Source organism: Phalacrocorax carbo, chromosome 11 (assembly GCF_963921805.1).
Source record: "Phalacrocorax carbo chromosome 11, bPhaCar2.1, whole genome shotgun sequence".
In the NCBI taxonomy this organism is placed as follows: Eukaryota; Metazoa; Chordata; class Aves; order Suliformes; family Phalacrocoracidae; genus Phalacrocorax; species Phalacrocorax carbo.
The window spans coordinates 21,344,203-21,369,711 of NC_087523.1; the positions used below are offsets into that span (position 1 = coordinate 21,344,203).

General features: G+C 37.4%; 1 protein-coding gene across 6 annotated transcripts in view; it reads left to right on the forward strand.

The window, feature by feature from the left end:
- The window catches only part of ATRX (ATRX chromatin remodeler), an 88,467-nt gene that overhangs the window by 26,145 nt on the left and 36,813 nt on the right, over nucleotides 1–25,509 (forward strand). For 4 of the 6 annotated variants that reach the window (XM_064463393.1, XM_064463396.1, XM_064463395.1 and 1 more), the window contains 11 exons: nucleotides 776–3,696; nucleotides 7,278–7,356; nucleotides 13,950–14,080; nucleotides 14,602–14,799; nucleotides 16,499–16,592; nucleotides 17,106–17,214; nucleotides 17,870–18,049; nucleotides 18,449–18,590; nucleotides 19,802–19,911; nucleotides 24,547–24,693; nucleotides 24,900–25,077. In XM_064463393.1, coding sequence (XP_064319463.1) covers nucleotides 776–3,696; nucleotides 7,278–7,356; nucleotides 13,950–14,080; nucleotides 14,602–14,799; nucleotides 16,499–16,592; nucleotides 17,106–17,214; nucleotides 17,870–18,049; nucleotides 18,449–18,590; nucleotides 19,802–19,911; nucleotides 24,547–24,693; nucleotides 24,900–25,077 — 4,289 coding nt within the window. The remainder of the gene's footprint in view (nucleotides 1–775; nucleotides 3,697–7,277; nucleotides 7,357–13,949; nucleotides 14,081–14,601; nucleotides 14,800–16,498; nucleotides 16,593–17,105; nucleotides 17,215–17,869; nucleotides 18,050–18,448; nucleotides 18,591–19,801; nucleotides 19,912–24,546; nucleotides 24,694–24,899; nucleotides 25,078–25,509) is intronic. The other 2 variants (XM_064463397.1, XM_064463394.1) reach the window with 2 other exon arrangements.

Below are 25,509 nucleotides of genomic sequence, written 5' to 3' on the forward strand. Positions count from 1 at the left end.
ATATTTGATTTTTATTTTAGTAATTAACAGGAAAATATTTTATAAAGAAATCCAATAGCAAACACTCATAAGACATCACATTTTTAACTAGATAGCATGCCACCTACCAGTACTTTGAAGTTAGTGACAGAATCTGGCATTCTAAATCTTGTGAGCCACAGAAACTTACTTTTCCAGATGCATGTCCCACTTCTTAAATACTAAAGTACTTCTCTGTCCTTACGTCAAATAGCTACATGTGTAATCCAGTCAAAATTGTGCAGTCTGAGGTGCCTGTGAGCTTACTTGTCAGCCACTTTTCAGGTCTTCTTCAAAGACTATGCAATTTAATCATAGATCAAAAACCATTTTATTTCATATGTGCCTGCAGTAGTAATATACCAGTTAAGGCTAGAAAGACTTAAGCTAATTTGTTTTGCTGTAAAATAAAATAAATAACTTTTTTTTTAGTACTCAGAAGAAACATGGAAGACAAAATAGAACCAATTTTTTCTTGTATTTAAAAGTGGCGCTGAAATTGTGTTTGGATATGAGTGACCATTTCAGCTATGCGAACTGTTAATCCACTTCGTTAATTTTCTGATTTTCCAGTTCTCAGCTGAGTGCCTTTCAGTCATGCTTGTCACAGTGTTTTCAAGTAATGGATATCTGTTTATCAACTGAATTTTTAAGATGTAAATTCTTCATCAAATAGTGAAAAATATGTAAATTTCTCAAATTTGTCACCTTGTTGATACGGAGATAAGACTTCAGTATTTCTTATGTCTCATTTCAGATGGTGTGCTGAAGGTGGAAATTTGATTTGCTGTGACTTTTGCCATAACGCCTTCTGTAAAAAGTGCATTTTGCGCAACCTGGGTCGAAAGGAGCTATCGACCATACTGGACGAAAATAACCAGTGGCACTGCTATATTTGCCATCCAGAGCCTTTGTTGGACTTGGTCACTGCATGTGACAGTGTCTTTGAAAATCTAGAACAGTTACTGCAACAAAACAAAAAAAAGATCAGAGTTGAAAGTGAAAAAAGTAAAATATATGACCATACAGTCAAGTTTTCTCCAAAGAGAAATAATTCAAACTGTAATGGTGAAGGAAAAAACCTAAATGATTCATATTCAGGTTCACTAACGTATTCTTATAAAGCACTAGTGGTGCCAAAAGACTTGCTTAAGAAAACAAGAAAGTTGGTTGAAACTACAACAAATCTGAATTCTAGCTTTGTAAGCTTTTTGAAAAACGCTGCAGAAAATGTAGAAATAACCCCATCTGTGCAACTTTGTCAGCTAAAAGCTTTTAAATCTGTGTTGAGTGACATGAAAAAAGCTCATCTGGCACTAGAAGAAGGTCTGAACCTGGAGATTCAAGCTTTGAATGTTAAAATCAAAGATAAAAATACCAAAGAGAAAAAACCTGGTGTTAGATTAGAAAAAGATGAGGTGAACAAAGATGGAAAGGAACGTGTGGCATTAAAAGAGAATGACACTGTAAAGACACAGAAAAAAGTTGTATCAGAACGGCCTGACGGTGAGCCCATGGATCAAAGTGTTCCGGCAACGGAACAAGCAGGTAACAAACGTACTTCTGGTGAAGAGAAAAGGTCTGGCAGAAATGAAGAGCCTCAGTATGAACCTAATAGTACAGAGGCTTTAGACATGGATATAGTGTCCATCCCCTCATCTGTTCCTGAAGATATTTTTGAGACTCTAGAATCTGCTATGGAGATTCAGATTACTTCAGATGAGCAAGACAGTGGAAATACAGGAACAGATCATGAGACTCCAAATTCAAATACCAAATCAAACACTCCTATGAAAGATACCAAAGGTGGTACTAAGTTAAAGTCATCGGCTAAAGGAACAAAAGAATTGATTGTAAAATTGACTCCCGTTTCCCTTTCAGAGTCTGCAGTTAAAGCTGAAGATCAAGACAGCAGTCTGGAAAAGGACAGGAAGGATGTTGATGCAATACCTAGAGCAGAAAACTGTGATTCTGTAAAACAGAACCATAATGCTGGCAGTGAACCTTCCACGGAGAACGAAACTGTCTCACTTGTAGAGGAGTCTGATCTGAGGAGATCACCGCGTGTGAAGACCACACCTCTGAGGCGCCAGACAGACATCAATCCTTTAACGTCAAATTCAGAAGAAGACAGCAATGACACGTGTAGTGAAAAACGGAAGAGAAAATCGTCAAAACAACCAAGGAGGAAAAATGATAAAAGAAATTCTTCTGACAGTACTGCTGATGGTCCTAGCCCTAATAAACTTTCTAAATCAAAAACGCCATACACGTTAGATCAAAGCTCAGATTCTGACGAGATGCCAGCTGTTCTTAAAGAAGTAGCTATGATGAGTCACAGTTCTTCAGATATTGATAGCAATAGTGAAGCACCAACAAATGATCAGAAGACTTTAGATTTTCTACAGACTCAGCCAGTAAAGGATGAAAATGGAAAACGAAAAAGAAAAAGTTCCAGTTCTGGTTCAGATTTGGACGCTAAAAGAGGCAAATCAGTTAAAAATTCTGCTGCTGCTAAAAAGAAACGACAAAACTATTCAGATTCTTCAAACTATGATTCTGAGTTGGAAAAAGAAATAAAAATTTTGAGTAAAATTGAGTCTGCAAAGAAAGCTAAGAAAAAATACTCACGAAAGGATGATAGTTATGATTCCTCTGAAGAAGAGCAGAGGAAGAAAGTAAGTAGTAAGAGAAAGATAAATTTGAAGAAACAAAGAGATAAATCTTCTGAAGATGACGATGCTGAAAAGTCTTCCCCAGAGAAGGAGATTGATCATTCTTCTAAAGATAAAAATGGTAAGGGGGCAGCTGCTAAGGAAAGGCTAAACAGAGACTTAAAAGAAAAAACTGTGAAGGAAAAGCACGATGAGTCTTCTGATGTTGAGAAGTCTTCACTGGAGAAAGAGGCGAGTTGTCCGAAAGGTGAAAAGCTAGCTGAAGCTGCGAGCAAGGATTTGAGAAAGAAAAAAGCACAGGAAGATTCTTCTTCAGAGAGTACGGAGAAATCTGCAAAGAAAGAGCACAATTTTGATTCTTCGAACGACAGATTCAAGAGTAAAAAAGGATCAGAGAGCAAAGCAAAGAAATCTGAAAAACTGAAAAAGAAAAGTTACAAGGAAGAACAAGGTGATTCCTCTTCTGATGTTGAGAAGCCAACTCCAGAGAAAGGAAGTAGCAATTCTTCTGAGAACGACAAAACTAAAAATGAAGCAATGTTTAAAGAAAAGAAAAGGAGGAATTTAAGAGAGAGAGTATCCAAAAGGGTACAGAACGATTTATCCTCTGATGCTGAGAAATCTCCCCTAAAAGAGGAGAGTTCTTCTGAAGATGATGTGCAGAGTAAAAAACAAACGGAAACTAAAGAAAAGAAAAAAATAAGTCACAAAAAGAAAATTTCCAAGAAAGAACAGAATGACTCATTGTCCTCTTCTGATGAGGAGTCTTATGAAGACAGTAAGAAAAAGATAAAAAGAGGGTCAATGAAAGAAAGTAAAAAGAGTAACTTAAAAAAGAAAGTGGCAAAAAAGAAGGTGGTTGTCACGTCCTCTTCCTCATCCGATAAGGAAGAAAATGATGAACAGAATTCAACAGGTGACGGAAGCAGTGATGAGCAGAAAATTATGCCAGTGACTGAAAACTTAGTGCTATCTGCTGGTACAGGATTTTGTCAGTCATCAGGTGTGCAAAAGATGTTCATCTACTCGTATTAATATACTAATAGAGGAAATTTGTAAGATTTGGGTAACGTAGTAATATAGAAAGTAGAAATATTTAAAAGTTGGCAGCCAGTTTGTTTTTCTGATAACTGTTTTGGAAGCACCCGTTGCAATTTGTGGAGCTTGTCACTTCTGGAAAAAAGGACATCACTGTAAATGGAGAGGCATGAGAAGCTGTAGTCTGTAATTCCGCCGGGTATTTCCTTGCAGCGCAGCTTTCAAAAGCTTGTTCCTCTCTTTGGCTGCCCGTTTGCTATTTAGCAGAAGCTGGTTTTGAGCAGTAGGTTTCTAGTGAACTCAAATTTGTCTGCTCGTGGTTATGCACTAGAGGTGATTCTGAAGACTTGTGGTATTGTAGTATACATTTTAAAGGTCAAGCAGATGATCGTTGTGCCTCACGAAACCCAGGTAGCCTTAGAGGGACATGGTTTAGGAGGCCCAGGGGTGTTGGGTTGATGGTTGGACTTGATCCCAGAGGTGTTTTCCAACCTTCATGGTTCTATGATGATGGTGATGATGTCGTTGGTTAATAGAAATCTGTCATCACTTATTGTTTTCATAGCCTGTTTATTAGTAATCTTTTCCTTGCCAGCATAGAACTACTTCATCAGTATCTTGCATCTTTAGGAAATCAGAAAGAGGCTCAGAACTGCTGAATTTGAACACTTGGTTTTAAAGACGTTAAACTGGAGGGGTAGTTTTCACATTACATGGACAGTCTGCATGTTTTTAGAAAATGAATTTTTGACTAGAAAAAATGAAATCTATTTGCTGTTTTAATTACTGTGACAGGTAACATTTTTTCTTTTTGTTTGCCTCTAATGATGTTTTGTAGAACTCCGTACACGAATTTACTGTAACTGTTGGCTCAGATACAGTAGTTTGCAAAGCTGTAAAGAAACAAAAAAAAAAAAGAATGAAACAGCAGTATGTCTATGAAGATAGCAGAAGGGACGTAGTAGTGTGTTTGGCTTTCCCCAAAAAGCTCTTGTAGGCTTCTAGAGACTAAATGCAGAATAAGATTATTGTTATTTGTAGTATCTTAAAAACAAACAAAAACCCTAAACAAACCCCCCAACACCTCCCCACCCACCCCCCAGCCAAACAAAATGCCCAGATTTTAAATGAAACGTAATGTTCCTCCTTTTTCCAACCAACTTGGTGCTTGACCCACTTCTTCCCTAAGTTTTCCTGCAGCTTAGTTTCTGGAGAGTTGTTAGTCTTTGCAGATGCAGGGGTTGCTTGCACAGGTGCTGTGGCTCTCTGGATTTGGAGCCCTGTAAGAAAGCCAAGTTTGACTGATGGTGTTTTGCATCATTGTAGAGTAAGAGCTGGAAAATTAATTTCTTACTCTGCATATTACACAGTCCTCTAACGCTTGTTTTTCAGGGTCCTCTGGTGAAGTATTTTTAGTTTAGTCTCTGTGCATGTAATACTGAGACTTTCAGGGCTTTTCCTTGATGGCTGCTAAAACAATGTTTTCCCAGTGATGCCACTACAGGGGGAGCTTGCGAATAATGATGGTTTGCGTAGTGAAGAACCGGCATCTCGTGTGTGGTAGCTGCCACGGCTGTTAAAGCACTCCCCATAGACAGACAATTGATGGTACTCGGTGACAGTGACCCATGTGCAACAGTTCTCAGCACCTCTGGACCATCAAAGGAAAACACTTCAAAAATAAAATTGCTGATGGACAGTGTGTGTTCATAGGCTGGTATTGAAATGGCCCAGGAGGAAAAAGTTGGTTGTAACGTATCGGAAGGTGTCAGAGACAGTAGGAGTGATTGTTTTATTTGCAAGTCACAAGTGGAAAGATTAGATAATTATTGGATGGGAGAGACTGATAACAGTATACAAATCGGAAAAATGAGATGGTCATGTGGGATGATTGACAGTAGAGTCAGACTGAGATGGAAGTGAGTTGGTTTAGCCTGGAGAGAGAATGCTAAAAATGGGGAGTCTTAATTGCTGTTTTCTATATCACCTATATGGGTAGTTACAGAGAAGGCTGAGCCAGATGCATGACGAAAGGATGAGGCCGTGGATAGAAGTTCTGTCAAAAAAACATCTGCCTAGATACTAAGAGAAAATTCTTTACATTGAGGATGTTCAAAGCCTGAAACTGATTGCCGGGTCAAATTTTGGAATCTCTGTCCTTGGAAATACTCAGAAGTTGTTTGGCCAAGGCCCTGAGAAAACTGACCTCACTTTGCAGTTTGCTCTGCTCTGGGGATGGAAGTGGAGTAGGTTATGTCCAGAGGTCTCTTCCAACACTAGTTATTGTATGATTCCATAAGAATCTGCCTTTGTTATGTTATTTTAAGAGGAGGCAGACTTGCCCTTTCTCTTCAGTTTGCTTTTGGCTTAATAGGTGAATAAATAAATGAGTCTTTTCTGTGTCTGGACAAGCTTTGTAGGTAGATAGTTGAATGAGACTTAGAATCTGGTTTAACCAACAGGATACTTCTGTTTGTCTAAGCCCAAGGGTGAGGGACTGTCTGTGATCACCTCTGATAAAGTCCTGTCAGACATCTGGCTAGTGGTAATTCCAGGACAAGTGTCTGTTAAAACAATTTCGAGCAAGCCTCTCGCAGCCTAGTTTTAGTCTGCTCCCCCAGGTGAAAATAAACTGTAGAAATTATGAATGAGAGGATCTCACTTCATTAGGATTTTGAGGTCTGTTTTCCTAAGATTAATTTTACTAACTAGGAAATATGACTGACTTATATGTGAGTCAGAAGAATGAGAGAAGAGAAAGGGGAAAGGCCTGGGAGTGTGCTAGAAATAATCTGAATTCCTCTTAGTTCAGCCAGGAGAGTGCAGAGGAGCTTAAAGGCAGGTACTGTACTGTGCTATTCCTCTGTTATGTGACCCACTGTTGGTTTTGATGAGCTTTCCGTGTGAGACTGTATCCATGTAGTGCAGCTGAGTTTTGATACCTGCAGTAGGGAGAGCTCGTGTAGTTTTCGAAACTTAAGTCTTCATGCCAACACAGCAAATGTACGTGCATTGTGTTTGATACTCTGAAAGCAAAAATAGGCAAGGATTATTGTTCTTGAGTACTTCCTAATGGCAGCAGCGTAGCTCGTAAGTTTGGTGTTTCTGTAATGTATTTGTTTGAGCCTTCTTTTCACTTTACACATATTTGGTAGTGGGGCTTCTGAAATGGAGCTAATAACTTCTTAGGGAACTTAATTCTGAATCGTGAGTGGAGTATTCAGTCTCTGTATGTTTTGGTGTAAAAACTCAAGTTTCACAGTATGTAATAGGGAAAGAATTGCAAGTTGTGTGTAGTAGCAAGCATAACGTGGATAAAAGCGCTGCTTGAAAAACTAGATACTTTTATTAATAAAAATATTTATATGTTGGGATAGGTAACTGGCTTTTTTGTTTGCTTGTAGCAAAGTGCTGGTATTACCAAGCTATTTTTATATCGGGATTCTTGATGGAGACAATAGTTCATGTGCTGTGTTATTTATTGCTGATTTTACATGTATTAGGTGTTCATGTATTCTGGTTTTTTGTTTCCTCTTCCTCCCCCAGGAGATGAGGGAGAGACTAAAACAAGGGCTGTTCCAATGGAGGAGGAGGAAGATGATGATGATGACGATCCTGAGAATAGGTATGATACCATCCATAAGGACTTAAAAAAGATTATAACACACCCTAGGCGTGGGCGCAAACCGGCGCAACGGAAGAGCAAGCAGGTTGTAAAAACCACGACTGCCTGCCTTGTAAAGACTCGCTCACGGGCTTCCCGCAAGTTTGAACAAGGGGCCAGAAAACAGAGGCCAAAATCCAGAAATGCAAAGAAAGTATTTAGAAGTGTTACCTAACACACCTTGCATAGGGTGTGTTATAAATGCCCTGTGGCACTGTCCATTTTATGTTCCCATTGAAAGTGTGAGGTTTGTGATGAGTATTTCATTCAGACAGGTGAAAACCTACTTCTGATAAATGTGAATTTCAGCCAGTTATATGAATAGAAGGTAAAAATTTGCATCTGTGCAATACACAGTGCTGAAATATTTTCAGATTAAACTTGGTTATTACTGTTACATAATTTGCTTTTTTAATTGAAAAACCTTTTCTCAATAAAGAGAAAACACAAATGTGGAGAAAACAGTATTAGATACTTTCAGCTGTTAATTAAACTGAGTTTGAATCCACTAAGAATACCTGAAGTAACTAATGCAATAGTTAAGGCCTTGATTCTGCAAGCACTGTGCATAGGCTCAACTGGTATCAGAGAGACTTACAAATTAGGTCTTTGCATAGGTATTTTCAGAATTGTGGCTTATATGTATTGCTTCAGTTTTGAGCTCAATAAAAATGAGTCTGTGTAAGATATAGTTAGTTAAGACACGTCATATTTTATGAGCACCATTGTAGTTATCAAAATTAGCCTGGCTAGAAAATGTAAAAGCTTCGTTTCCTAATGAGTGAACGCACATGAAGTATTGCTCAATTATGAGCCACAGTTTCTTTTTGGAAGTTATTGTAGTTAGACTAAAGAGTTGTTCAACAAATTTTTATACAGTATTTCAGAAACTGATTTTTTTGCCATATAGCATGTATGGGACCAGCTTCACAGCTTTGCACAGTTGCTGATGGAGTCTTTTTCTGCTTCTGAGCCTTACTAGTTTAGAATACGGTATCTTCGTTTCACGGAGTTGTACGTTTTGATCTGTGGCTGAAGTAAATTTTAAAAACACTGTTTTATGTCCTTTAGTTTGGCATCAAAATGTTGCTGCTGCTGAAGTTCGTGCTTATTTTCAGTCATTAAATTTAATCAAATAATTCACCTTTTAAAGAAAGATGCTCTTTAGGGACTTGACAGCACAGGGTCATAAGCAGAACATGTAAACATTGGTAATAGATTTTTATTTTTGTTTTTGTTAAATGATGCTTTAATTTTGGTCCTGGTTTGATCCCCGGCCCCCCCTTCTTTTTTCTTTTTTGTTTGTTTCTTCAGTGTTGCTGGTTGGTAACTAAGCCAATACACTTTTGTCAAAGCTCAGTGTTCACCGTACAAATGTTACTGGCAGATCCTAATTATTAGTTTGAGCTATATTGGGAAATGAGTTAACCCAATTGGCAGCAAACAAATCAGTAATATGAATTTGGGGTTTAAAAATCAGTTTCTGTACTTTGTTTTAAGCTGAATTCTTGTTGAAGTTTTTATTTAGGGAATATTTATGAGATGGGGAGGTATTTTGTCAATAAACAGTTTTGTCAACCTTCAGACATGTGAACTGGTAACTGCAGTCTAATTTTACATTCGTCACGCGTTGTACTTGGCACCAAAATCAAATATATAAAATGTAAAAAGATGGAACAAATTTCAAGAAGTTAAAAGCTTGTTCTTCTGTAACTCAGCACAAAGTGTTTAAATAGTTTACCTACTATTCAGATAAGTTGCCTATTTTCCTGCAGGCCAAAGAGGGTATGTAGTACCTACGGGGTATTTATAGTGTGGGAACTCTTGTGTTTGCAAGTCTCTAGTTTAGATGTTCTGTTATTTGCATACCTTTGGATGTGCATGACATGAATATTAATAGTCTTGAAATCATCTTTGCCAAAATGCAATATCCAAGTGGGTCATAATATGACTTACAGTGCTGTATGCTTTCATCTTATGTTGTGTAATTATCTATTATTGGTCCTTCTGATCTTTTAAATGGTACTGTTTAATATGTTTGCAGTAGTTTTGTTTATTAAGAAGTTAATAGTGTATTTAATGCAGAATGCCTTTAAGTATTTGATGGTTGCAATAAATTTTTGTAAAACGTTTTTCTTGTCCAAGCATTTAATTTAATACAACTCTGACAGCTTGAAAATCGGACTGTTTCAACAAAGACAGTGCAGTATTTTAGACCAAGGTGTTTGGCAGTTTTCGCTATTTTTTAAAAAAATGTGTGACATTTCATCCAAGTATTCATCTCTTAAAATATATTTTAAATGGTTCTAAATTTTTTCAGTAATGTACCAAAGGCCCATTTAATTCAGTAGTGCTCTAGCTGAAAGGATGATGGCTTTTATTAGCCACATAAAAATGTGTCGTGTCCCGTCCCGTGTCCCCCCCCCAAAGGCTTGTTTGGGCAACCTTATTTCTATCTATAATTAGTAGGTATTCATGAACACTACGTGTGAGTTGATATAATCTAATTGGTAATAATGCATCATTATAATTAACTAATATTTAAAATTAGTACTTTTTAAGAAGTAAAAATAGTTTTTCAGTGGTAGCATTGTCTCACCAGGATTTTTGACGATCTATAAATAAGTCCATTGTATCGGCACTCTAAAATTCACGAACAAGGATGGTGCAAATTATCACGTGGATTTAACTCTACACCATGAGAGGCTGCACCTACTATCCCATTTTTGCTGAAATGTCTGAAGGATAAGGTAGTCCTGTTCTGTGACTTAGCAACCCCTGGGTAACTTCCAGCTTGCCTCTCTCTTGTCAAAAACGTTTTCTTTTAGCAGAAGTTAAAAAAATACATAGTAACCAACTCATTATTTATAAATGTGTATTGTGGTGTCATTCTTACAAAGGTGAAATATATTTAAATCCTGATTTATATAAAATATATATGTATCGTTATTTTATTCTTGAGGGTTTGGGCTTTTTTATTTTTTGTCCTGGTTGAGATTACAGCCCCATTCTGTAAGGCACTGTAGATATGTGTTTGGAAGATGGCCTTTATACAAATCTCATGATATGTTTAGATAAGGTGGCATGGGACTAGGCAACATGACAGGCTCAAGTGGCAGAAATTAATGAAATGCAGGGAATTTTTTTTTTTTTCTTTTAAATTTTTTTACTACCTGAAGTCCTGTGCTGGAGTTCACACAGGTCTCTGTGCTTCTTAATTAAATTTGTTTATAAGGTTTGACTGTTACAGCTGGTTGACCAAGAATATCTCCAGTGTCCTTGACCTGAGTAAATCTTACGCTGTCTTTTGATTTTCATGGGTTTCTCTGGAAGACTGAGAGTGGGGGAGTTTTCATGCTATCGTAGCTTGTTTTTCTCTGTACTCGCAGTTGGATGTTAATGCGAATATTAAAACATTAAAGCTAGCATATGAAGCTTCTTAGCTTAGAAACATGGTCACTTTAAATGGGTTTGTATCTTAAAATAGAAGTGTGATATATTATTCTGAGCTGCATATAATTTAATTTAAAACCAGTTTCAAGAGTCCAGTACTCAATTTATTCTAATTCATATAAGCCATTTGTTACATCAGTCATTTGTCAGATGCATTTACAAGGCTTAAGCTGTTTGGTTCTAACATTGCTTATATTTTTAATGTCTATCAGATAATCTAGTTACATTTAAAAATAGGAATCTTTTGAATTCTGAACATCTCAACAATGTCTTACATTTTTAGCCTAACACCGTATCAGTAGAACACATTGAAGAGAATGTAGCTTTTTTCACTAAACAGTTCCCTTTCACTTTGATTCAAAGTGATTGAATCTTCATCATAGCTAAAAAATATGTCTAATTTTCTATCTCAGAGTATAAAAACAATAACTTATATTATAAATAATTAATTAGAAACTAATAGGCTTACCCACTCTGGTTGGTGGTTATGATGACTAGTAGGAAAATAACAGCGTCCTCTGCTCATGGCTAGTAGATTTTGTGCGTTGGTATTTTTAGGTGAGTGATACATTTGCCTTTTTTTTTCTTCTAAAAAAAATTCATGAAAGAATAAATAAAAATCTACATCTGCTTTTGTTAAGAACCAAAGTCAACCTTTGATTAAAAATATATAAATAAAATTTTAAGGGAGACTTGTATGAAAGGTAAGTGTTGTTATCCACATACAAGTTGTGTTAACTTTGCTAATGCAATTGAGGACAATTGGAAATAAGTCAAAGGCAGCATTACCAGGCAGTACTTTCAGGATTGAATTTAAAAATTTTGCAGTTCGTTTTAGTGTTTCTACTTTTTTTTTTCCTCTTCCAAAGCAAAACTTTGGTGATGATAGTGGTCACTTTGTTAAACCAGAAAAAAAGTAGCCAAACCGCTGCTGCCTGCATTTCCTGGAGTACGACTCAAGTTTAATAATTTGCATTAAAAGCTTTTAAAAAGAAGCCAACTTGTTATATTCCAAGCAGTTTGATTCTGAAGAACAAGTTCTTCATTCGAAGCAGTTTCATTTTGAAGAACAAGTTCTTCAGACCATTAAGAGTCGGGAGAAATATAGTCTTAATTTCTTACATAAGGAGCTATTTATTCCTGTTGCCATTGTACATGATGTGGTGGGTTTAAAAAAAACACAAAACAACAAAATCTAAGTCCCTTTTCCAAATTCTCTGGAAGGACCTAATACAAAAAAACATTTGGAAGAGGATGTTACTTATCTGTGGCCTTTAGGAAGTTTTCATTGGGTTCACACTGCGATGTGTTGATACATGTGGAATTAAAGCTTACCAAGAGTAGTGCATTTTAATCAGCGATTTCTTCACCAGCCATTTCTCAGAAGCCGGGGCGGGGGGGAGGTGTTTTGGATGCTGGTGGATAGTCTGTGACTCACTGAGCAATCTTAAATTCAGTTTATTAAGCCATTTTACTTCCATCTTTTAATAGTAACTGAATAGACATTAGAAATTCTTTTGGAAGATATACTACCCCTCAAAGAATAGAAATTACTGTATGAAGTGTTAGGAAAGATACTTTGGGAAAACTCCCTTTGAAAGGTTCCTTTGTTTTAGGGACATGTTACATGCTGAAAAATGAAATACATGTTCTTTAAAACCTATTTTATAGTGCTACATAAAAGTAACAACTAAATTTGCTAATGTATAAGAAGCTGTGCTGGAGAGGTCACTGTTCTTTTGCCATTTCCAAGTGAAGCCTAGATTGTGGTTCAGTTTCCTGGTTTTTGAACTATTGTTTTGACTGGTGTAAAAGCCTTCCCGTTCTGAACTATGTACCTACAGTATACATTAATTCTCCTGAAAGGCGAGACAGACCAGATTTGTCCTAGGAAAAAAAAATACCTTCATTTAAAATTGACAACCATGGAACAAAACCTATATTATTTCTGGTATTTATATGAGGAAGGCCTGGTTTCATTCTTTCAGCATTTTTTTCCCCCTGGAAGTACGAGTTCTCAGATAAGTCCACTGTTTTCATGTGCTTTTGACATATTTTATATTTTGCCTTGGATGGACTAATGTAAAATTCTCTTTATTTTGCAAGAGCATGTAAAGAAATTGTTTTTCCATAGTAACAACTTGTACGTTAGCTGAAAATGTTGTGCTGAAATGAAACTGTGAGAAGCTGAGCGGTCCATTTGTGGAGTGGGAAATAAGATCATAATTTTTCTTTGAAGTTCAGACTTTTTTGTTATATACACATTTTTTTTTGCTGTAGTTGCTCTAAGGCAAGTACTTGTAGTTAGATGAGGGATTCAGTGGTTGTTTTTTTTTCCCTGAGGCACTTAATATCCGTTCATCTTGAGACATCATGAGTTGCTTCCATTACTGCAGCATCTCTGTTGCAGTAGGGTGGGCCAAGGCCGTTAGAACGGTAACACAGTTGGAGGGAAGCTATGTAGAGGTAGGGTAATAATTTCTTTTTTATTTATTTATTTTTTGTTTAACCTGTGAGTTAGTGCGTATTGCAATAAGCTTTTTCTCCTAGTTTTAAAAACAGTGTGCCCCTGAACATGTTTTAAACAATTACTGTTTACATATATGCTAGTCAAGGAGATTCAGTGCCTCTGGAAATTAATCTCATTGATTTAAATCAAGTAAGCATGATAACCATTTTTGGGGGGAATGATTTGAGTATTAGGATTTGCTCTGCAGCATCTTCAGGTTTTTGTTGGCGTTAGCATTCATATAGGTGCTTATCCCAGAACTGACAAGAGTCCTTCCAAACAGACCATGAATAGAATGGAATGTTGAAGTTTTTACATTTTATAGCTATCTCTAGCCTTGCTGTAAAACATGAAAGGTCCTTTTAAAGAAGCGTTATACAGATTTGCTTTCTAAAAGCAAGTTAACACGTTAGATTTAACATGAGATTTTTGCTGGTATATCCTGTGTTACCACAATGACTTTTCATCATGTGTCTCTCTTGTTCAGCTTTCAGCCCTTTTTTTGAGGTTCTGAATGGTATAGGATTACACTTATCGTTCATAGCTTTACTTGAACAATGGAATAAATAGTTTTTTCTGTTTTACTTCAAAGAATTGCCAAGAAAATGCTTTTAGAAGAAATCAAAGCCAATCTTTCCTCTGATGAGGATGCATCTTCAGATGATGAATCGGATGAAGGAAAAAAGAAAACTGGAAAGCAAAATGAAAACACAGGAGATGATGGTGAGCACCAAAAAACACCCCGGGAAAAAGCCATGCTGTGGCGCCTGTCGTAATTTCAAAGGTCACTTTGGAAAATTATAATTATTAAAGTTTCTTCAGTTTTCAACCATAAAATGTTATTGATCTGCATAGGTAGTTGCCACATAGAGGCCAAGGTACATGATGGTGAGGATTATAATCTCTTTTACTCTTCTGTAAGTGTATTTTTTTGTTAATAGTATGATTTTTGTAACCAATTCAGAAGTCGTAGGGATCTGTGGGAATAATCTGTCCAGAATAGTCAGACGTGCAAATGCAGGGTAGAGATTTGACTAACATATACAGTCGTTGGAACAGATATTCCAAATGTTCAGGCACGATAAAATACTTAAGATTTAAGGGAACAGCAGTATGTTGTTGCCCACAATTTCCTGGAAAAGCACAGAATTTAGCCTAAATTAATTCAGATTTTAATTCTTGCCAAATTTAAGTAACAAAAAAATGACCAGTGTGCGTGTTGTACTGACTCTTATCTCTGACAGAAGAGAATGAAAAGGAAGATAATTCTGAATCGGATTCAGAAGAAGAAGAAGAAGGGGAAGAAGAAGAATCAAAGAAGCCTAGATACAGACACAGACTGCTGAGGCACAAGCTGACAGTGAGTGACGGAGAGTCTGGTGAAGAAAAAAAGTCGAAACCAAAAGAAAAAAAAGAAGGGAAGCGCAGAAATAGAAGGAAAGGTACATAATCCAAATGTTTTTTGTCACAAAAATACTTGCTTCTATAAAATAAGTACAAAGCATGTCTGAATGGAGATCTGAAACACTGCAATTTTAAAATCTCTGTATAAACTTGTGTATTAAAGCTAGAATTCTCTTACCGCTGTTTGTTAAATAGTTTAGTTTAAAATGTTGAATACAAATGCAGCTCTGTCTACTTACTGTATCCTCTGAATTGGATTCATCTTGTTGAGTCTTATAATATTGATCTTAAATAACAGAGGCAAGCCCAGTATGTCCAATTTCTGAAAATCAATCTCATCCTTTAGCTAATTTCTCTCTTTAACTTGGACGGTCCCTTGTGCATCACAAGTTTCTCCATCCTAGAATGTAAATGCCGCGGGCTGCAGTTGAACACCAGATGGCACTGTGAAATGATGCGCGAACAAAGACTCCGTCAGCCCCTTGCATTTAATCCTTTTGAGCCGGGGAGGGGAGCGATAGTAAGGATAAATACTTACGGCCATGTTGGTTGGTGGAGATGTGGATAGTGTTCACGGCCTGTAGAAGTAAGGGTGCACAGTACTTCCCTGTTGTTAGTGTTGCGCTAATGCTAGCCATCTTTTGTGGTGTTCCGTAGGCTAAAAGATGCAATAAGATTTGTTTATCGCTTCCCTTCCTGAAAACTCACATTTTTATCTGAATGTATATCCATGCTTTTCCTCCCTTATGAAATTATAACTCTACCAACAGTGCTTCTTTCAAGAAAAGTAATTGTAAATTACAGTGGCAGTGTACAAGTAAGATGCAGCCAGACTAATTCTAAGGATTCTTTAGATCAAGTCTCTTAAGTTCACTGGTTTCAAGTAGAACAATATACTTTATTTCGATATACTTTATTTATACTTTATTGCCATTTTTAGCTCTACGTGACTAATATTGCATTTCCCCATGTATGTGAAAAAAACCAGTCCTTGTTTTAAGCCTTGTTATTCATAAAGCAGTGAAGCTTTCCACTGTGTTCAAGGTCAAACTGGAATTATAAAGGTGCTAAACGGCTTGGTGCTCTTAATTACCTATAAATGCCAGTGGTAGCTCCTAAAAGTAGTTATGGAAGTATTACCTAATGTTGGTAAACACCTAAATGCTAGTTTGGTCATATTTTTAATTGTCTTTTAAGTCAGTTTTAGACTTGCATTACCTGAAGAAACTTCAAGCCATAAATAGAGTAATATAATTGCATATGTTGTTAGTAGATAAGGGTTGTTTGCATGAATTGCGAAGTAATGATTATAAAATTATGTCTAAAATGTTGGAAACAAAAGCTTCTGTTTAACTAAAAATCATCTTTTGTTTTCTGAAGTTCTGTACTGTACCCCATTTGGTTCTCCCCTCCTTGCCCCCTGTCTTGGAAATGGGTTGCTTTATAATATAATGCTTTCTGTCACTTGCTTGTAAACTCTGCTTAGAGGTATTCATGCCTAAAGACCTCAAGTCTTGTTGGCGTAATGTGCCATCTGTCAGGACTCAGCTAGTGCTTACATGTTAAGCTTTTCTACTCTGTGCCCCTTATATTCCTATTGCTTCATATTGGTATGTTTAATGGGTCCCACACTGTCTGAAATGAAGTGTTACAGTGCTTGTTGATCTTAAACAGTCTGTTGTATAATTAGAAGACCTGTGATGTTGCTAACATGAAATCGTACTTTATTTTTTAAAGTGAGCAGCGATGATTCAAATGACTCCGAGTTTCATGAATCTGCAGTTAGTGAAGAAGTCAGTGAGTCTGAAGACGACCAACGTCCAAGAACAAGGTCTAAATAAAACTTAACTATGCTTACCCAGTCTTTGGCTTTTGGTATTTAATAGTGCAGTTTAGGCAGTAACATAGTGGAAGTTAAAAGGCTTTGGATTGGTCCTTAAAACCTTTAATGATACTTGTCTATAAATTGCTAATTACCTTTGCAGCAGATGTGAGAATTTTGATTTTGTACCAAAGTATGTGGCACAGAGCAATTTGATGAGCAAAAGAAGATTAACATTAAAACGAGCGTTGTTACAGCAGATATGTCAGCTGAGGAATGGTGGATTGCAGTTGAAAAGTAATACTTAACAATTCCGAGATTCTTCAGGGTTGCCTGGAATAGACAGTAGCTCTGTGTGTCCAGTGAATTGAGGAGGAGGAAGGAATTTGGAAGTAAGCCCCTGATGGCACAAAAGGAGTATATATTCCATTAATTAGCAATGTAGTTCATGTTTTATCCTTTTTTTTCAGTGAGGCAATGAATTATTATTGTTAAACAGTAATACTGCCTTTTTTTATCTAGATCTGCCAAGAAAGCTGAGGCAGAAGAAAACCAGCGCAGTTACAAACAGAAAAAGAAACGAAGGCGTATAAAGGTTCAAGAGGATTCTTCAAGTGAAAACAACAATAAGGTACTGTATTGTGTTTTGAATTAATAAATGGGAAAAGCAGTTCCTGTCTCTTCTGCCAGCTGCTCAGGGGCTTGCGTGTATCAAACAGCTCTGTACAAAGTGCAGTAAAAAATTCTAATTTTTCTCAATGTTAATTCAGTGCTAAAATTTGAAGAATGGCACCATTGTGCCGAAAAAACATTGCATTTAACTAAACCCATTTTCCTGTCTAGCTCTTGATTAAAAATGCATGATATATTTTAAATAATTAGAATTTTTAAGCTAAATGTAGATGACGACACAAACAGTACACTAACGCTTTCCTAGTATAAGTATTTCTTTTCCTGTGTGGAGCAGGGAATAGCTGATCTGATCTAGCACCACTAGAACAGAAAAATAGTTCTTTAGTCATTAGTTACTATCAAATGATAACAGTACCTGCAGTACTGCCTCTGCGCAGCTGGGCTTAGCTTTAATATCTCAAAATACATTATAGTTAAGGTGGACTTTTGTCATGCTGGTTAACTTTTTTTAAAAAAAAAAAGGTGTTTTTTTCCTACAAGCCAAACTCCACCTTCATATATAAAAATTTTGGGGAGCTTGTCTGAAAATTAAGGATTTGATGGTCTGTGCCATAATTTTCTTGCTAATACTTAATTTATTTAATTCATAATAGAGTAATTCTGAGGATGAGGACAATGATGATTCAAAATCTCCTGGAAAAGGCAGGAAGAAAATAAGGAAAATTATTAAAGACGATAAGCTTAGAACAGAAACACAAAATGCACTTAAAGAAGAAGAAGAAAGAAGAAAACGTATAGCAGAAAGAGAACGGGAGAGAGAGAAATTGAGAGAGGTATGTTCTGTTTTCTTTGCAAAATGCTAGGAAGTTGAATTGTTGATGATGTTTAAGATGGCATATTTCTACCTCAGTTTCATTTGATAAGTAATTTTAAAAGTATTTACATGTAGCCTCGTAAGCCACAAGTTTTATTTGCAGTTTCCTGCAGGTTAACATTGATAAGTTTTCTTTGAGACTACCGAGATCTGTAGAGAGCAGTTTCAATTGCCTACTGCTTTACTTTCCATGGGCAAAAGCACTCTCCCGAAGTAAGTTGTGGTGCCTAGTAAAGAATTTAAGTTCTCTTTGCTAAATAAATTACGACTTCCAATTTTGCTAAAGCTAGTGTCTGTCAAATGCTTGGTATTATTCACGTGTGAAGTATTCCTATGATGTCCTGTTTCTGCTTACTAGGTGATAGAGATAGAAGATGCTTCACCTCTGAAATGTCCCATTACAACTAAGCTGGTTTTAGATGAAGATGAAGAAACCAAAGAACCATTAGTGCAGGTTCACAGGAATATAGTTACCAGACTGAAACCACACCAAGTAGATGGTAAGAGAAGAGAGTTTTAATTCCCACCCCACCCCCGCCCCCGGCAGTATGCAACGTGAATTAGAATCGTAAGAAAAACTCCCTGGCAGGTAAATGCCAGAATGTCAGGTTTATTGTTTTATTTTTGGAACATCTGAACAAAAGTAAATGAGATCAGCAATACCTAGTTCTGTTTTACGAGCAAAGAACCTTAGGAACGTAAAATTTGGAAGAATCCTCAGAATCATCTAATTCTCCACACTGAGGCAGAATCAAATATATGTTTACCTATTCTATTGAGGAATTACTATATTTACTTTTTACAGTTTTCAGTGAAGACTTACAAATCTCACAGTATTTTCCTGGCTTTCTCAACAGAATTTTTTTTCTGATACCTGACAGTCCTGCACATCAAGCCAGCTTCTTTCCATATTCTGCTTCTAGTGAAGAAGGAGAAAAGGAGAATAACCAATCATCATTTTCTTCGCAGCTCATTCTGTTATTTTAATTTTTCCTCAACTTTCATAGTCGACAACCTTTCCATTTTAGCAAGAAACTTCTGGACTTGCTTCAACTCTTAAGGGGAGGTGCCCTGAACCAGGCACAGCAGTCAAGTTGAAGCCTCATCTGTGCTGAGTATAGCGTAGTAGAATACAACTCTCCAACAAATATGTTGCAAAGAACAAAAAAATCACCCAGCAGACCCTCATGGTGTTAATGCCTTTTGTTACGTAGCATGTATTTCCTTTCCTTTTTCGTCTGTCACAGTTCTTACTCAATTCCCCCACCACCACCTGTAAGCATAGAACTTCACAACTCATTTGTCTTGGCAGAATTACTTCTAGTTGGTTTCAGATAATTTTGCTGATTTACCATGATCATTTTAGTCTTTTCATTAAGCCCTTGCCACTTTTTGTTCTGTCTCCTCTTTTCTTCCTGTCCCCAAGATCGCGCTCATTGGCAGTCTGCACAGAGTATTTTCTAACCCAGTTACCGCATCTTCAGTGAAAACTGAATATAATTAAGTCCAACCTTAATGATTCTATTATTCTGTAAGTTCAAGACGTGGATCATCCCACTTAAAATTCATTGGACAGAAATGAATCAATAATTATCCTAAGCATTTTTTTCTAAGAGTTACCATGATCTTACAGCGATCACACCTCTCTCTTATCAGGTGAACTTTAATAAAATGAATGTTTAATAAGAAAATTTTCAATAATTTTCTTCAGGTGTTCAGTTCATGTGGGATTGCTGTTGTGAGTCTGTCAAAAAAACAAAGACATCTCCTGGTTCTGGATGCATTCTTGCTCACTGTATGGGTCTGGGGAAAACGTTACAGGTAAGAAACAAAAGTCGTCTTGTTTTCTGGTCTCTGGCTTGCTCTCAAAAGCTGATCCCGCAAAAGGCAATTTTAATGACTTTCAGAACATTGTAAAACTTACTGTTGCGTAGGCAGGGACTTGATGAGGGTTGCTGCAGGAAAACGTTTTGTAAAGAGGTCTTGAGAAAGAAGTTGGTTTTGTAGTATACAGCTGTGAAAGTTCTGGTACCCACTTGTGCTTTCTCCACTGCTAAGATGTCTAAAATTAAGTTAGGTAATCAGTAATATTCATGTGAAAAGGTTGCATTTAGTTGTAAGTGATGTGTAGCTCCCTTGCAACTCTGAACAAGAAAATACAGCTAGTAGGAAACAGGCTTCGGGAACCTGTGTTTCTAAGACAGTTTAATAATCTTAAGCAGGTTGTGGTTTTTGCTGTCTTCCTCATTCATGTGTTGCTCCTTAAACTGTTTATTTTCCTCAGTGGTTTTTCACTTTATTTGTTGCACTGATAACGTAGGGCTTGATCAGGGTGGGGTTTTTTTTTCTTTTTATGCCAGACTTTCATTGTCTAAAATCAGATGCTTTGTGTTGTAATAGGAACAATGTTTTGCGACAATTTCGACTCTTCCAGTTGAGGGAGAGGGGCATCTGTTAGCTGTTTCCATTACTGTCCATAAGTACATTCATATTTTTGGGTTGTTGCGCATCACAAACAGTTAAGAGCAGAAACTTCCGTTGCCTTGGCCGATAACTGTAGGGCATACTTTCAAGCCCTTCTTCACTTCTTTGTTTCTTTTCTTTGGCTTTACAGTTCTTTGCTTCCTGAGATCTTCAGGTTCAAGCCTTCATTGTCACTTCGGCGCATGTTCCTTCTCCTTTACACTGCTGAAGACTGCTTTGTAAAAATCTTTAAAACGCAATATTGTAGGATTTCTTAAAAAAAGATTTTCATATTTCTTGGTCTGATACAAGTGATACTTCTGCCATGTTAAAAATCACAGAGTGAACAACTTAGCCTTTCTATTAGTCTTTAAAATCTGAAGCTCAATCCCCGTCTTAAAATGTTTCTTCTGAAACTGATCACCCAAGCAGTTGCTGTAAAACAATGCTCATGGCTCTTTTTCATGGGCCTCTTATAATCATCGCAGGCCTCAGGAGAAGCTTATGCCCTTGACCTTCAAAAAGAGGTAACAGATCAAAAACAGTTTTCTTGACTTCCCTGCACCTCATGCTGGTACCTTCTCAGGGTAGTCAGTAGTGTTGAATTCCTTCTGTGTTTGCTTGTTTCCAAGTATCTATCTGTCTTCATAAATCGTGGTTTTGCGTTTAGCCAGACGTAGCATCACCACAAAACTATGAGCAAAGAACGGGGGTGAGTTGCCAGTCTTGCTGCTCAGCTGCCCGGTATGTTCCCAAGAATTTCTTTAGCACAAGTCATGTGTCAGAACTTCTTCCTCTGATTCTGGGAAAGAAAAAGGAAAATTTTTAAGAACTTTAAAGAAGAAGAAAGGAGGGTAGCAACCTTATCCGTTCTTGAAAAGACCCTCAGAAAAGCAGGGCCACTTTGGTCTCCCTGTTATTGGCCTTTGTTGATGCTGTTTCGGTATTTCTGGAGGAGGGGGATATTCCCATATCTTTATCAGGACAACTGACTAGCGAAGTGAATTACTGTGAACCTTGTTGGTCTCTGGCTTGAAGGTGAATCATTATAAATCTAACTTAAAGCTTCTGCAGACCTTGAAATTGTTTAGAACTGATTTCAACTTGGGATCAGTTGGGGCCTTCCTGTGCCAGGAGCGGTTCTTAGCTATAAAGTCACTTGACAGGAGATCTGCCTAGTGCTCTGGTGAGTTTGTGAGCGGCAAGTCTAGATCACGTTAGCAACCAGCACTTGCACTACACTTCATTCTAAATTCTTTCTTCACATGCTCCAAACATGGATGCACTTTACTCATTCCCTGGAGCGCAGTCTTTTTAGCGTGGTGATGATGGTTCTCAAAGAGGTTATTTTCTTCCTACAGTGAGGATGGGATCCTCAAAGCGTCTGTGAGGAAATGCCATTTCACCATCCTCTTCCATCTTGGTCAGTTGTGGTAGAAGCTTCCCCATTGGATTGGGAAGCCCTATCACCTGAACTGAAGGCTCAAGATCTGTTCATTCGTATGGAGGTCAGTATATCAGCGTACTGGAATTCCAAGCTGTATGAAAGATGTCTCAACATTTCTGTGCCATAGCTAGACTCATAGTCTGCAAGTGACAACAGCCAGCTTTACAACCTTGTTAGTCACTTAGCAAGCAAAATGCTGTAAGATCCTGTCGACAAGCAGTTACTCTTCGACACCTGTATGTTTGGAATGAGGCATCTGAATAGTTTTACTCTCTGCAGCGCTCACATCTGCCGTGCCAGTTGGAGATTGGCATAGTCAGCACACCTGGGTGCTGCTAGATAGCAGACTTGGCTTGGCTTGAAGTAATTTCATTATTATTTTTAGAGACTTGAAATATGGTCCAAGAGAAAATCTTCAGAGAGAATCTAGCAGGAGGTATCTATTACTCCTTGCTCATGTTAGCTATGCCTTACTGGGTCAGATGGCTTCCTTATTCTTGTGTCTTCCCTCTAAACCATTGCTACCCAGGAGTCTTCAAAAACTGAAGTTACGTAAGAAATACCTAACCCTGCTCTCCTCTGACCTAATTCAGGCAAATTTTATTTAGGACTTTCTGATCCTGAGACTCTTCTTTCTCGACCTGCTAATTGCAGGATATAGTCATGGAGCTCTTAGGCTGGCGTAACATCTTCAGGTTCTTTAGATCCCCTAGATCCCTCTGCAAAGAACAGGCTCAGGGAGTCAAGGGAAGCTTAGTTTTTGTGGTTTTCTGATTTTGGGGGTTTTCGTGGGGTTGTGGGGCTGTTTTCTGAGTAACATGTAGAGCTGTGGGTGATCAGAGGGACTGTGGTCATTCACTGTATGTACTGTTAGGTAAAACAAGCTGGAATCTTGGTTGGTTGTGGTGCACAGCATGTGAACAGTACGTTTTTAAGAACTCCAGCTGCAGTGTATATACCTTTTGCTTTGTTTATGGAAGTTGGGGTGACAGACACAACATTTTGACAATCTACAATCCTACAGAAGAGGACTTTCATACATACTTTGAAAATCACCTTTGAAGAGTTTATTTTTATGGGCTAATTCTAGCTTAGATGTTGTGGTTCTTCAGGAGTTAATGACACCTTTTACTGAAGATTTGCGGTGCTTTGCAGAACTGCTGTGCTTTGGTGTAGCAATGCAGTCTAAGTGACTTTGTACACTTATACTTTCTATACTATATACTTCAGTTTGATGAAATACTTCACAGCAGAAGGCTTTTTTTATATGTGATGTGTTCATAACATTCATTTTGGCTGTAACTTCTTGATAATAGAAGAAAGCCACAGTTATAAATATGTATCAAGTGTTTTTATGGCCAGTGTCTGTAGCTTAGTTGGTTTTTAACTTACGTTGTCCTTTGCCAGTCCTTCTACTGTACTCTGTAATGCCATTTGTTGTTCAGCTCTTAAAAGGGCTAAATCGGCGTGAAGTTTTAGCAGGCTTTGCAAACTGCTGAGGAGAATGTCAGTAAAGGATCAAGGAAGCTCAGCAATTAGGGACTTTCTGGCTGTCCAGGACATAGGACTTTTGTGATTAGTCTTCATGGGTAGAACATGAGATGCTTTTGTCTTGATCGCAAAACCACTAGTAATTCCTTCCATGTTGCAGCATCTAAGAGCAGTTTGTTGCCCAGCGTTCCAAGCATAGTCATGCTGTTTGAAATTACTTTGAACACTGTATTAAATCAGAGTTGCCAGATACCAGGATTTGATCTGGAAGGAACTTTCGGATGTTGTACAGTTATGTGGGTTAGAGTGCAGTCTTTCCCGCTGAAAGTCTGGCGTGAGAGCTGGAGCTGCCAGGGGATCACGGACTCTTCTGCGCCTGGGTTTTTACAGGTTACCTCTAGTCCCGTCTTTATTTGCTACTGCTCAAAAACAGGCAGCCCAGCAGAAACACTGAGTGACATCAAAAGATTTAAGTTTTTTTTTCTCCAGGCCTCAAGGAGGTCTTATCAAGTGCAACACGTAGCCAGTCTGGCTACAGGGTGAACGCTTGGAAAGCGTTTCAATAACCTGCTGCAGAGCTCTTTTGAGAGAATTTGCCAATGTGTTGAAAAAATGTGAAAAACATTGATTTAGGATGAAATTTTGCTTTTAAGAAACTTGATATGTTTATGAAGTCCAAGGAGGTGAACTTTAATATTTGGGGCAAGTATTGGGAGAAAGCTTAAAAATTACCTAATAGAAGTTTTTAGTTTGTGAAATGTAAAGGGAGGGCTCCTTCTTTGTGAGATCGTTCCGTTACCTTGTGCAATTCAAAACGACGTGTATCTCAGTATGTGAAGGCTGTGCGCAGCCACGTAACACAGAGTAGGAAGTGTATCACTTCGAAACGCACGCGTATTAATTTTGAAGTAGCGAGTTGCTTAACAGAAAAAGAATGTTTGAACAAGACTGTTGTTGGTAAGTTCTGTATGTGAATATACACTTTGATGTGTCTTTCCTAGTGTTTAATGCTCAGTGGTTTATTTGGCATTTTGTCTTGTTTTTTCCTCTTGCAGGTAGTAAGTTTTCTTCACACTGTCTTGCTGTGTGACAAGCTGGATTTTCGGACAGCTCTGGTAGTGTGTCCGCTGAACACTGCCTTGAACTGGTTGAATGAATTTGAAAAATGGCAAGAATGTTTAGAAGATGATGAAAAACTAGAGGTATAAGGCTTAAAAAGAGTTCTTAAAAATGAAATAACTGAACGGTTTACATAATTGGGAAGCTCCACCATTCAAATATAGGCTAAGGAATGCAGTTTAAGTATGTGAAAAATCTACTTACGTTAATAAGCCTTAGGTATTTAAAAGTTACACCAGTACTTCAGTATTTTAAGAGAAATTCAAGCATATTTTTCCCCCTTTGAAAGGTCTGTGAACTAGCAACTGTGAAACGCCCTCAAGAGAGAAGCTATATGCTCCAGCGTTGGCAAGACGAAGGAGGTGTGATGATAATAGGCTATGAGATGTATCGTAATCTTGCACAAGGCAGGAATGTGAAGAGTAGAAAACTTAAAGAAATATTTAATAAAGCTTTAGTTGATCCAGGTAAGTGAAAATTGATACAAGTATGCGTTATATATTTTGTACTTTCTGGTTTACGTATATGAGCTAAGTACTCTTGCAAATGGAAGTATTTTGGGCAGACAGTGAAGTTGGTAAGATTTATCAGATTTTCTTTATTGGCTTTTGCTGAGTTACAGAAATGGTTGTTCAGAAATTACCCCATCTGCTTTTGTAAATAGACTTCTATAGCAGTCTTTCCTATTAGATCAAATACAGAAACAAGCATGGAAATATATACTGGAAACTTTTCCTAATAGATATCTTTTTTTGCTAGCGTTGCTTTCTTTGAAGGGTCTCTTTTGGGAACCCAAGGTTATTTTAATCTGCTAAATTGTTACAACCACAAGCTGGGTTATCCTTGTTAGAAATCTAGTGTGGAGGGAACAACTTCACATGAAAAATAGCTGAGAATGT